Genomic DNA, 12,280 nt, shown 5'->3' with positions numbered 1-12,280 from the left:
TTTTCATTTACCATGTTTACCAGTAGTGTTTGTAGAGCTTTTTGGGAACTCTCCTCTCGATTATTCATTATCTGTTCTGTCCCCTGATTATCATAAGTGGGAGTTGAGATACCCAGACTTGCCATTTTTCTTGTGTTTTTCAGGCTTTCTCTGCCCATTTGGGATGAAAGTAACACCATTTTTGTGCTAGAACAGTATTTGAAGGTAAGCATCAACCAAAGTCTGTAGTTGCAGTCAAAAGTCTAAACATACACTCTAGTTCAACAGATATATCTATTCAACATCAAACAACTGTGTATTCATGGGCTATGAACCATAAAGAAGAATTTGGCAAACCAGAAATTATTAGGTTTAGGGAGAGATGTGGGTAAAAATAGGAACAGAGGAATGTGGAAAGGCAGAGGTTGAGTTAACTAAGTCCTAATCTCAAAGGGAGAAATAGGTTGGATAGAATGATAGTAGAGAGAGAGAGAAAAAAAGAAAAGAAAGAGAAAAAAGAGACAAGAAAAAATAGAAAAACTAAAATTAAAAATTAGAAAGTGAAACACTTAAAAACTTAAAAATTATGCAAATGTAAAAACGTAATATTCATAGAAGAATGTGGATAGTATAAGATATGGGTAGGGATAGAAAGGAGACATGAAAAACTTAAAAATAAAAATGCTTAAAATATATAGGTGTAAAGAGGTAGTACTGCTATTAAGAAATTTAAGTCTGAAAGATTAATTGAGTAATAAATTTCTGGATTAAGTGTGTACACAATGGGGATAAGGTCTAATAATCGACTAGGTATATCTGAGGATGAGCAGAACAGCAATTAAGTCATGCAAAGATGAACAAAAGAGAAGAAAAGGTGAAAAGAATGAGAAGGAAAGAAAAAAAGAGAACCAAAAGGTCAGTAGAGCTAAACAAAATAAATTTAAAAAAAGAAAAAAAGAAAAAGAAAAAAAGAAGAAAAAATAAAAGCACACACACTTGTACCCCTAAAATAAAAATTATAAGAGGAAGAAAAAAAAGTTAATAGAAAACAAAATTTTAAAAAATGTTAAAAATTTAAAATTAAAAATGTTTTTAGTGCTCCCTGCTCTTTTGTAGCTCTTTCTCAGTTCTTTCCTTCTCTTCTCTTTCCCAGCTCTCTTCTCTTTCCTAGCTTGATCTTTCCCACTTTTTTCCCAGATGCTCTCTTTTATAGCTCTTTTCTCTCTTTTCTAGGTCTTTTCTCTCTCTTTCCCAACTCTCTCTCTTTCCCGGCTCTCCCAGCTCTCTTTCCCTGGCCTTTCCCCATCACGTGGAGGACCCAAATGGCCTGGTGCCAGCCGGAATAATGAATAAACCTACCCCTTACCTGAATACCACGTGCGTGGTACTGTTCTTACCCGGCTATCTCTTTTTAAAAACCTAACAGAAATGGTGCTGTGACTCGGATAAAGAGCTTAAAGTCAGGATAGTTGGGATTCCTCTCTGGTTTTTTTCCCCTCTTTTTTCTTTTTTTGTTTGTTCTTCCCTTTTTGCTCTGAGGAATACCCACAGTTCTGATGGCCTTTTGCAAACCCGTCTGTCTGCTGCGGACACAGCACATTGATACCATTGCTGGCCTTCACATCCACGTCCACACCACTTCTCTACTCTGGTGAGTGAAACTACTATCTACGGTTCTCTGTTTCTCAGTCTCTGTCCAGATGTGGCGCCATGCCAGAGAGCTCCTACGGCCTTTAGCTGAAAGGCCAGTCACCTCTGAAGCCGAGGATGCTCGGCTTTGGGGGCTTGCCCATTTCTCTCTAGAGGGCTCTGGGGGAAGTCGGGATGCTGTTTCTCCCTGGTCAGCTCTCCTTCACTCACCAGACTGACTCTCCTACTCATTTAATGGGGTGCTGTGAATCACACCTGAGCCGTGAAACCCCTTTGAAATGCCTCCTGTGCTCCCTGGAAAGCCAGAGAGCCTAATTTTATGCCATTCTCTGATGTACACAGTTTTTGCTACTGCAATGGTAAATGGTCAGAAGTCTGTTTAATTTCAGGCTCTCTTTGCTCTCTCTCTGCCATTCATGTCCAACTTTCCCTATCTCTTCCTTTCTCTTTTCTACATTTTGGCTTGTGCCCTGAAGAGTGTGATGCAGGCTGGGTCCCGGGGACCCCCTCTCTAGGTTCCTTCTCAAAGGCTAGCCAATGTAGGCTTGATCTATTTGTTAAGGGTTTCTTTGCATTTTTTCAGAAATTCGCCATCTTGAATTCGCCATCTTGGCCACATGGTGGGTTAAGGGTTTGGCCCCATCTGACCCTTAACCTTCCACCAAGCTTACTACTACATCCATCTATTATAAGGTGCCTTGCTATCAAGGTGCTCTTTTCACAGGCCCTGGTAACAGGCCCAACCATCTGATGTGCTTTGTTAGCAAAGACGTCTAAACATTGTTGTCAAAGTTTTAGGTTTTGAGTTTTGTCTTTTTTGTTTTGTGTTATGTATTCTGGTACTGACTACGTGACTCTAAAATATTGGGCATATCTGTGCTAAGATTCTCACATCTAAGAAGTTTGTCATTCCAGAATATTTGTCGGTCAATTCTTGATAAGAACCAGGTAAGCTCTACTTATACTACTTGATCTCCTTGTTGCTTTAATTGGAAATAATAAAGGCTTTTGTGGCAAAGATTTCGGTTCAAAGCCAACCTGGGCTGAAAAATCCCTAAGACTCCATCTCCCAACTAACCTGCAAAGAGCCAGGCTAGAAGCATGGCTCAAGACTCTTATCTGGAACCAGCAAACACTGCAACTTGTACTATAACTCAAAGTGGTTCATTGCTGGCCTTGAGCAAAAGTGCTCAGGGACAATGTCCAGGCCTTGAGTTAAATCCTTAAATACCAACTGGGACAAATCATCCCAGCAATGAGCACCTAGACTCAGCAAGTCTGGGGAATAAGGGAACATGGACAGGAGTAAGAGGAGATGATGTCACATCAGCTACTTTGTGCCTGCCCTTTCAAAATTAACCAGAGCCGGGAGGTCAGTAGAAGTAAGAAGCCTGCCCATCCAATGTCTACACCTGTCTACCTATTAACTGAACAGGAATTTATATTCTTGCCTTTGTCACCTGACTTCTCTACCTAGTCACCAGATGCCAGAAGTAGCTAGGGACATTTCTACCAACATTTTCAGCCCGAAATCCTTCCTCTTGCCGTTTATTTGCTCTCTAGTATTTTTTTTTCCAGCCCCTCAATGCTCATGAGAATTCTCCAGACTTCATCTAAGGATTCACGCCACCAAGGGACAGCTGCTGCTCACTGCCTTCTCTGGGAGGGGACCAAATTCCAGTCTTTTACCCCTATTCTCAACGCCCCTTGTCAGTAGGAAGTAGCCAGAGAGAATCTGCACCCTATTTCATGATTATTAAAAGGCTGGAATGTAAGGTTTGCTCCTGGATGGCTAGCAGACTCCATGCTCCTCACAGCAAAGTCTCCACCCAGTACCTGCATTACCTAGGCAACTGGGACACCTGGAAGAGGTCACATCTGCATCTGCTGAGGTCACATCTGAATTTGATGTGGCCACACCTTTCTCTGCCCATACCCTAGATAAGGCCCAGCCCAAGCCCAGATGCCCTCTCTCTGCTCTTTTCTAGCTCTTTCTCAGCTCTTTCCTTCTCTTCTCTTTCCCAGCTCTCTTCTCTTTCCTAGCTTGCTCCTTCCCACCTCTTTCCCAGATGCTCTCTTTTCTAGCTCTTTTCTCTCTTTTCTAGCTCTTTTCTCTCTCTTTCCCAGCTCTCTCTCTTTCCCGGCTCTCCCAGGTCTCTTTCCCAGGCCTTTCCCCACCGCGTGGAGGACCCAGATGGCCTGGTGCCAGAATGATGAATAAACCTATCCCTTACCTGAAAAAAAATTTTTTAGAAAAAAAGTTTTTATAAAAGGTACAAAAAAGAGTTCTTTGATTTTGGGGGGGGGGGGGGTATGAGAAGATCCTGTATCTCCCTTGTGTCCATAACCAGTCTCTAGTTGGAGTCTCTGGTCTGCTTGTGGTGTTTGATTTTCTTGTGGCTTGGTTGGTTTCTTTTTTTTGGGCAGGGGGAGTCCGGTCATGGGGCCTGAACTCTTGGCCTGGGCGCTGTCCCTCAGCTCTTCAGCTCAAGGCTAGCGCTCCACCACTTGAGCCACAGCACCACTTCCCGCTTTTTTCTTTTTGCTTATGTGGTGCTGAGGAATTGAACCCAGGGCCTCAGGCATGCAAGGCAAGCACTCTACCACTGAGCCAACTTCCCAGCCCCTTGGTTGCTTTATTAAGTTGGTTAGTTTGAGCAGGCAGAAAATGCTCTGCTTTACCCAGGATTTTGTGTTCCTCCACCCAGGCTTGTTCAATGGGAGGGAGATCAGCTTTGAGTATCACAAAAGACGGAGATAGCTGTTTCCTCTAGTTTTGAGATGCGGTGATGAGGCTAGGTTCTGGGTAGAGTTGAGGCCTTTCAGCAAACAGTAGCTTTTTTTCCTGAGAGGCTAGCTACTGAGACACTCACAGAGCCCAGCCTGGAGCCATTCTCAGGGTTTATGTTGACTGAATTTCAATTGATTCCCAAGGATGCTGTAGGGAGGGGAATCCTCTGGCTCTGTTTACCCAGTGAAGAAAGCCCTTCCTGGGGCTGGTGGCCTGGGCTGGGTGACTTTTCCCTGGGTGGAGCTGAGCCTGGCACATCAGGTTAGGGTCCTGTGACCTGCTAAATGACTCTTGTTTTCTTCCAAGGCCTGAGTTGGAGCTAGCTGCTCAGCCAGGCCTTTGTCAGTATCAAAGATGGAGATCTCTGGTAGTGGGGGGAGAGGGATGGCCTTCCCTCTGCTCTCTGAGAAGGAGTGAGGATCTCAGGCTTCTACTCACGCTGGAGACTTGGTTCCTGGGCCGTCTCTGGTCTGCGAACTGCAGGATAAAGATGTCTGCTCCTTGTCAGTTCTTGCTAGTGTTGAGTAGAATTGGCTTGCCTGCAGCTTCTGGTGCCTTCATCCTGGATTCTCTGTGTTGCAGGTATGGCGGCTACAGCTGTTGCCGCCGCAGCCACAGCTGCTGGCAAGTGCTCAGATCTGTCTCCTTGCCTGGAGTTTTCCTCTCTGGCCTAACTCTGTACTGTGATGGCACACTTGGTGTGATTCTCTGGCTTAGGACTGTTCACTGGAACACTATGCTTTCCATGTGAGAGCTTGTTTAGCTTCCAGCTTCTCCTCCGCCATCTTCCCAAAACTCTATGTGCATTTTTAATTCTGACATTACTATTTATTTATTTTATATTTAAGGTGTTATGTCCAAAATGAACTTTACAACTTTGTCCCGGAAGGGGTCAGGGGGAGGGATGGAAAGAGATGGAAAACAAAGGAGGACGCAACAATGCTTGATAAGAAATGCACTCATACCGTAGCTAAGATATGGAACCAACCCAGATGCCCCTCAGTAGATGAATGGGTCAAGACAATGTAGTATATATACACAATGGAATTCTATGCCTCCATCAGAAAGAATGACATTGCCCCATTTGTTAGGAAATGGAAAGACTTGGAAACAATTATATTAAATGAAGTAAGCCAGGCCCAAAGAAACAGGTCTCATGGTTTCCTTTATTTGCAATAACTAGTATATGTCTGAGTCAAGCAGAAAATGTCAGATAAGTTGATGTTAGGGGAATGAACCCCAAGATAAGTATTCAAATGTTTTTTTTTCCTTTTATGCAATTGTTTCTAGCATATTTGTAAGATGATTTCTTTGTTGATTTGTATGTCCCTCCCCCACAGTATAACCCATGCTTTCACTGTCTTTGATGTTGGTATAATTTGTGGAGGGGAAGGGGAAAACAAATCGTTTAAATACGGATACGGGTGGACCCATTGCAACAATGAGATGTACAAGATGCTATGTTGAAAAACGAACTTTACAACTTTGGTGGGGGGTAGGGGGAGGATCGGGTGGGGAGAGAGGGGAGTATGGGAAGGGATGGGAAGGGGAAACAAAGAGGAGACAACAATGCTTGTTAAGTAATGTACTCATTATCTTGCCCATGTAATTGTAACTCTTCTGTACGGTATTCTCACAATAAAAAAAATTAAAAAAAGAAATGCACTTGTTTCCTTGCCCATGTAATTGTAATCCCTTTGTATGGCATTTTCACAATAAATTAAAAAAATACTCCTAAATTTCTATGTTCACTCTGCAGATTATCTTCAATAGCTACCAACTTTTTATTAGCTCTGGATTTTGCTGTTGAGGAGATAAATAGATTCCAAATCTTTTTGCAATATAACTCTAGAATTTGACATCTACAAAGTTGATTTCAGAACTTGGTTAGCACTTGCAAGTACCTTTAGTTGGTTTTCTAGGCAATACCAGATCTCAATCCACACCTGTTAGAGAGAAAGCAAGTCTATAGCAGCACTAACAAGAACATTAGGAATATCACTGGCCCAGATTAGGGCACTGCTGGAACTCTACAAGTTTCCACAGTTAACTGGGAGGAATGGAGGGAGGTTAAAACATGTCTACTTTTGTGCCTTTAAAAGTGTGTGAAGAGCTGGGTGCTGGTGGTTCATGCCTGTAATCCTAGCTACTGAGGAGGCTGAGAATTGAGGATCACAGGTCAAAGCCAGCTCAGGCAGGAAAGTATGTGAGACCCTTATCTCCAATACACCACCAGAATACCAGAAGTGGTGCTGTGGCTCAAGTGGTAGAGTGCTTGCCTTGAGTTGAAGAGATGAGGGACAGCACCCAGGCCCAGAGTTTAATCCCCACGACTGACCAAAAAACAAGGAAGAAGGAGGAGGAGGAGGAGGAGGAGGAGGAGGAGGAGGAGGAGGAGGAGGAGGAGGAGGAGGAGGAGGAGGAGGAGAAGTATGTGAAGAAAGTAATTGGAATAGACAAGATTTATGAACCCATCAAATTTTATGATTAGCAAAGAATAAGTACTCAAATGTAGAATATCCAAATTCCATTTTTCACAGAGGACAGGATGAAGAGATTGGAGCAGGCCAAGGTTTCCCTGGAGCTGTAAGCTTGATTAATAATGTTCTGGAAAACTCTCAGTAGGTGGGAAATGACTTTAAAAGTGCAATTCAATTATGTCAAGTGAAGTAAGTTAAGTTCAGAAAGACAAATTAGCTTATTTTCTGTCATATGTGAAAGTTAGATCTGAAATACAAACATGATTCAAAATCACTAAAGTATCGGGTGGATTTCAGTGGTGTATGGTTTAACAAAATGAATACTAGGATGCTTAAACATGCCTTGTCTGAAGGATAGTGCTTGAGGGGAGGGGAATGGGGAATATGGAGAGAAGTGTTAGGCAAATTCACTGAAATAATCATGTACATAGGTAAAAATAGAACTAGGAAACTTGAAGGGATGGGACTTTCTAGGTATGTGGGCAGAATGATGGAAATGATGACTGATCAAGATCTTGATCAGTCTTTGTCAAGATTCACTGTACACAAAAATTCACAGGTTGAATTCAAACTCTTTGTACAACTATTTAAAGACAATGAAAAAATAAAATAAATTATAAAAATAACCTTCCTTCCCCACTTCCAGTTATTTTCTTTTTTCTTCTTTTTTTGTCAGTCATGGGGCTTGAACTCAGGGTCTGGTTGCACTCCTTGAGATTTTTCAATCAAGACTAGTGCTCTACTACTTTTAATCATAGCACCACTTCTGGTTTTCTGGTGGTCAACTGGAGATAACAGTCTTACAGACTTTCCTGCCTGGACTGGATTTGAACCATGATCCTTAGATCTTAGCCTCCTGAGTAGCTAGGATTATAGGCATGAACCACCAGCACCCAGCCCACCTTCCAGCTATTTCTAAATGTAGATCAAGACTGAGATTGTGATGTAGTGCAATCCTTTTACTCATGTCGTATTTTTTTCACTGTAGCTTACCTTTAGTTTGACCTTTTCTTGAGTTATCACAGCAAGTTTCCTTCTATCAAATGGATCAAAAGGACACATTGCTACCTATCTCCATGGTGTCCTAGCTGTTTCACATCAGCTGGAACTGAGTGGGGCTGTTGACCTAACAAGAAGAAAATGGTTTGTGGATCCTTATAAAATTGTGGGAAGAAATGAACAAAACAGAGTCTGTGTAGACTTTGAACTAGTGATGCCAAACCATGCCATATCACATGTACTCAAAGTCATTGCAGTTTATGACCAGATTAATAAATCTTCAGCAAATGTCTTCATCATTTATGGTGAAATGAGTCCCTACTAAATTTAATGATATGTATTGAATACTTTTTAATGAAAGGCAGTTTGTATCATTCACTTATATTTGGGATTTAACCATGAGAAAGCTATATTTCATGCTAGGCTCATTATATGTTCCTCTCATTTTTGTACATCATCACAAATATATTTATGATTCACAGATTTTTGTCAAGGCAGTTAACCCTCCCAAATATCTGGAAGAGTCTTCTCTTGCTAGGCTGTGGTTTCTCTCCTTTAATTTCTTAGATTCTGAGTCTGACTATGTAAAGGGGGAGAACTGTCAACAGGATGCTTCCTTGGATTTGGTTTCCTCAGCATAGTTTTGAAATAACTATGTTGGGAGACAGTTACAATATATCTGGGTATGCTGTGGCTCAGGCTTTCCTTGAGATACTTCTTCATCAAACAGAAGTACAAACAATGAGAAATAGAAAAGGGGTAGTGCCTTCTTCTGTAAGGTAATACCTTCTGTGTTGCATGACACTCACCATGAGCAAAGTAGCCTCCTAGAGGTGTTTATAACTGTAGGACAAGATAGGGCACGTTCAGGCTCCCCTATGACTTAGCAATACCACTTTTGGGCATTTACCCGAATGTTTACAAACAAGACCACACTAAAGCTACCAGCACAACTATGTTTATTGCAGCATTATTTACCATAGCTAAGATATGGAACCAACCCAGATGCCCCTCAGTAGATGAATGGATCAAGAAAATGTGGTATATATACACAATGGAAGTCTATGCCTCCATCAGAAGGAATGACATTGCCCCATTTGTTAGGAAATGGAAAAACTTGGAAAAAATTATATTAAGTGAAATAAGCCAGGCCCAAAGAAACGTAGGTCCCATGGTTTCCCTTATTTGCAATATCTAGTATATGTCTGAGTCAAGCAGAAAAGGTCAGATAAGTTGATGTTAGGGAAATGAACCCTAAGATATGTATTCAAATGTTTTTTTTTCTTTCATGCGATTGTTTCTAACACATTTATAGGATTATTTCTTTGCTGCTTTGTATGTCCCTCCCCCACAGTATAACCCTTGCTTTCACTGTATTTGATGTCGGTATAATTTGTGGAGGGGAAGGGGAAAAACAAATTCTTTAAATAGGGATACAAGTGGACCCATTGCAACAATGAGATGTACAAGTCTTTATGTCGAAAAATGAACTTTACTACTTTGGTGCGGGGGGCGGGGGGGGGGGGGGAAGGGGGAGGGGTGGCCGGCGGGGAGGATTCGTTGGGGGTTGGGGAAAAGATGGGAAGGGATGGGAAGGGAAAACAAAGGAGGAGACTACAATGATAAGAAATATACTCATTATCTTGCCCATGTAATTGTAACCCCTCTGTACAGTATTTTCACAATAAAAAATAAATAAAAATTTAAAAAAAGAAAAATGAACTTTACTACTTTGGTGGGGGGGGGCGGTAGCGGGGAGGATTGGGGGGGGCGGGGGGGGGGGAGGATGGGAAGGGATGGGAAGGGGAAACAAAGGAGGAGGCTACAATGCTTGATAAGAAATGTACTCATTATCTTACCCATGTAATTGTAACCCCTCTGTACAGTATTTTCACAATAAAAAAATAAAAATTTAAAAAATAACTGTATGAAATTAAATATTTCAGATATTTTTACAAAACCCAAAAAACTGTTTATGTGTCTGTGAGGCACTCCAGACATGCGTTCATGTGTTTAAAGGAAAAGGATGAAATGTATTCCATGTTTCTATAAATTCTTTTAGTTACAAATAACCTCAACCTGCTCATCACTAATGTTTAAAAACTATAAATTTCGCTTTTCCTTATGAATATTTTTCTTGCTGGCCCTGCGGCTTAAACTCAGGGCCTGGGGGTTGTCCCTGAACCTCTTTGGGCTCAAGGTTAGTGCTCTACCACTTGAACCATAGCACTAATTCTGGCTATTTCTGAGAAGCTTATTAGAGAGTCTTACAGACTTTTATGCTGGGGCTGACTTCAAATCATGATCCTCAGAGTTTAGATAGGATTAAAAGTGTGAGCCACCAGTGCCCATCTACCAGCACAGCTGTATTAACTGCAGCACTGTTTACCATAACCAAGACATGGAATCAACCCAGATGTCCCTCAATGGATGAATAGATCAAGAAACTTTAGTATATGTACACAATTTAACTCTTCTTTTTCATTAGAAGGAATTATATTGTACCATTCATAAGGAAATGAAAAGGCTTGACAAAAATTATATTAAGTGAAGTAAGCCAGACCCAAAGAAACAGGTTGCATGATTCCCTCAGTTGGAGTAACTAGAATGTACCTATAAATTTACAAGTAAACACACTGGATGGTAGAAGACAAAAAGTATACTTGTACTTGGTAAATTATACAGGCTCTAGACAGCCACATAGTGAGAACAAGGGAGATATTCTTAGGAGCAGATTACAAAAGCACAATAGCTATGTGTGTATGATCATATAAAATGCTAATCATCAAAATGAACATTGAGAAATGCAAACAAGAGGTTTTTCATTTTCCCTTTCTTTTATTTTTATTGTGGAAAATACCGTACAGAGGGGTTACAATTACATGGGCAAGATAGTGAGTACATTTCTTATCAAGCATTGTTGCCTCCTCCTTTGTTTCCCCATACCATCCCTTCAATGGGATACCTATAAACATTACAACCTCATTCTTCAATAAAATAGAAGAAGCAATCCAAAAATTCATATAGAACAATAAAATACCCAAAATAACAAAAACAATCCTTAGTAGAAAGAACAGCGCTAGGAATATCAATTCCAAATTTCAAACTCTATTACAAAGCCATAATAATCAAAACAGCTTGGTACTGGCACAAGAACAGACCTGAGGACTAATGGAATAGGACTGAAGACCCAGAAATGAAGCCACAGACATAAAGCCATCTAATCTTTGACAAGGGAGCTAAAGAAATAGAATGGAAGAAAGACAACCTTTTCAGAAAATGGTGCTGGCAAAATTGGTTGAACACTTGTAGAAAATTAAAGGTACATCTGTATATATCACCTGCACCAGAATCAACTCCAAATGGATCAAAGACCTCAAAGTCAAAGTAGACAACCTGAAAACATTACAGGAAGAAATAGGAGAAACTCTAGGGCTCCTTGGCACTGGCTGAAATTTTCTTAATAGAGACCCAGAAACACAACAAATCAAAGAAAGGTTGGACAAATGGGACTGCATGAAACTTCAGAGCTTTTGCAAGGCAAAAGACGTAGCTAGTGAGATCAATAGAAAGCCCACGGATTGGAAGACAATATTCACTAGCCATACATGGACAAGGGCTTCATATCTAAAATATACTTAGAACTCAAAAAACTAAATCCCACAACAACAACTCCTCAAGGAAACAACTGCCCAATTAATAGTTAGCTAAAGACTTAAAGAGAAACTTCTCTGAAGAGGAAACAAGAATGTCCAATAGACACATGAAGGGATGCTCAACTTCTCTAGCCATAAAAGAAACACAAATCAAGACAATATTGAGATTCCACCTCACCCCAGTCAGAATGAATGTAATTAAGAACTAATAACAACAGAAACTGGAGGGGATGTGGCCAAATAGGAACCCTACTTCATTGTTGGTGGGAGTGTGTGCTTGTTCAACCACTTTGGAAAGCAGTATGGAGGTTCCTCAAAAGACTCCACACAGAGCTTCCCTATGACCTAGCAATCCCACTTTTGAGCATTTATCCAAATGATCACAAACAAGACCATACTAAAGTTACCAGCACGACTATGTTTATTGCAGCATTATTTACCATAGCTAAGATATGGCTCCAACCCAGAAGCCCCTCAGTAGATGAATGGATCAAGAAAATACAGTATATATACACAATGGAATTCTATGCCTCCATCAGAAAGAATGACATTGCCCCATTTGTTAGGAAATGGAAAGCCTTGGAAAAAATATATTAAGTGAAGTACACTAGGCCCAAGGAAACATAGGTCCCATGGTTTCCCTTGTTTGCAATGACTAGTACATGTCTAAGAAAAGCAGAGAATGTCAAAGGCTATGTACATATTACCATATGAGATGATGTTAA

The 12,280-nt window shown here is 40.9% G+C and overlaps 1 protein-coding gene across 1 annotated transcript in view; it reads left to right on the top strand.

The window, feature by feature from the left end:
* Positions 1-5,004: 5,004 nt before the first annotated feature.
* Positions 5,005-12,280, top strand: part of LOC122119905 (vomeronasal type-2 receptor 116-like) — a 38,249-nt gene continuing 30,973 nt past the window's right edge. The window contains exons 1-2 of the mRNA XM_042693962.1: positions 5,005-5,044; positions 6,912-7,041. Of these exons, the coding sequence (XP_042549896.1) occupies positions 5,005-5,044; positions 6,912-7,041 (170 nt within the window). The remainder of the gene's footprint in view (positions 5,045-6,911; positions 7,042-12,280) is intronic.

Source organism: Dipodomys spectabilis, unplaced genomic scaffold, assembly GCF_019054845.1.
Source record: "Dipodomys spectabilis isolate Male_0828 unplaced genomic scaffold, ASM1905484v1 ptg000173l, whole genome shotgun sequence".
Classification (NCBI taxonomy): domain Eukaryota; kingdom Metazoa; phylum Chordata; class Mammalia; order Rodentia; family Heteromyidae; genus Dipodomys; species Dipodomys spectabilis.
This window is presented reverse-complemented; position numbering and strand designations above follow the sequence as displayed.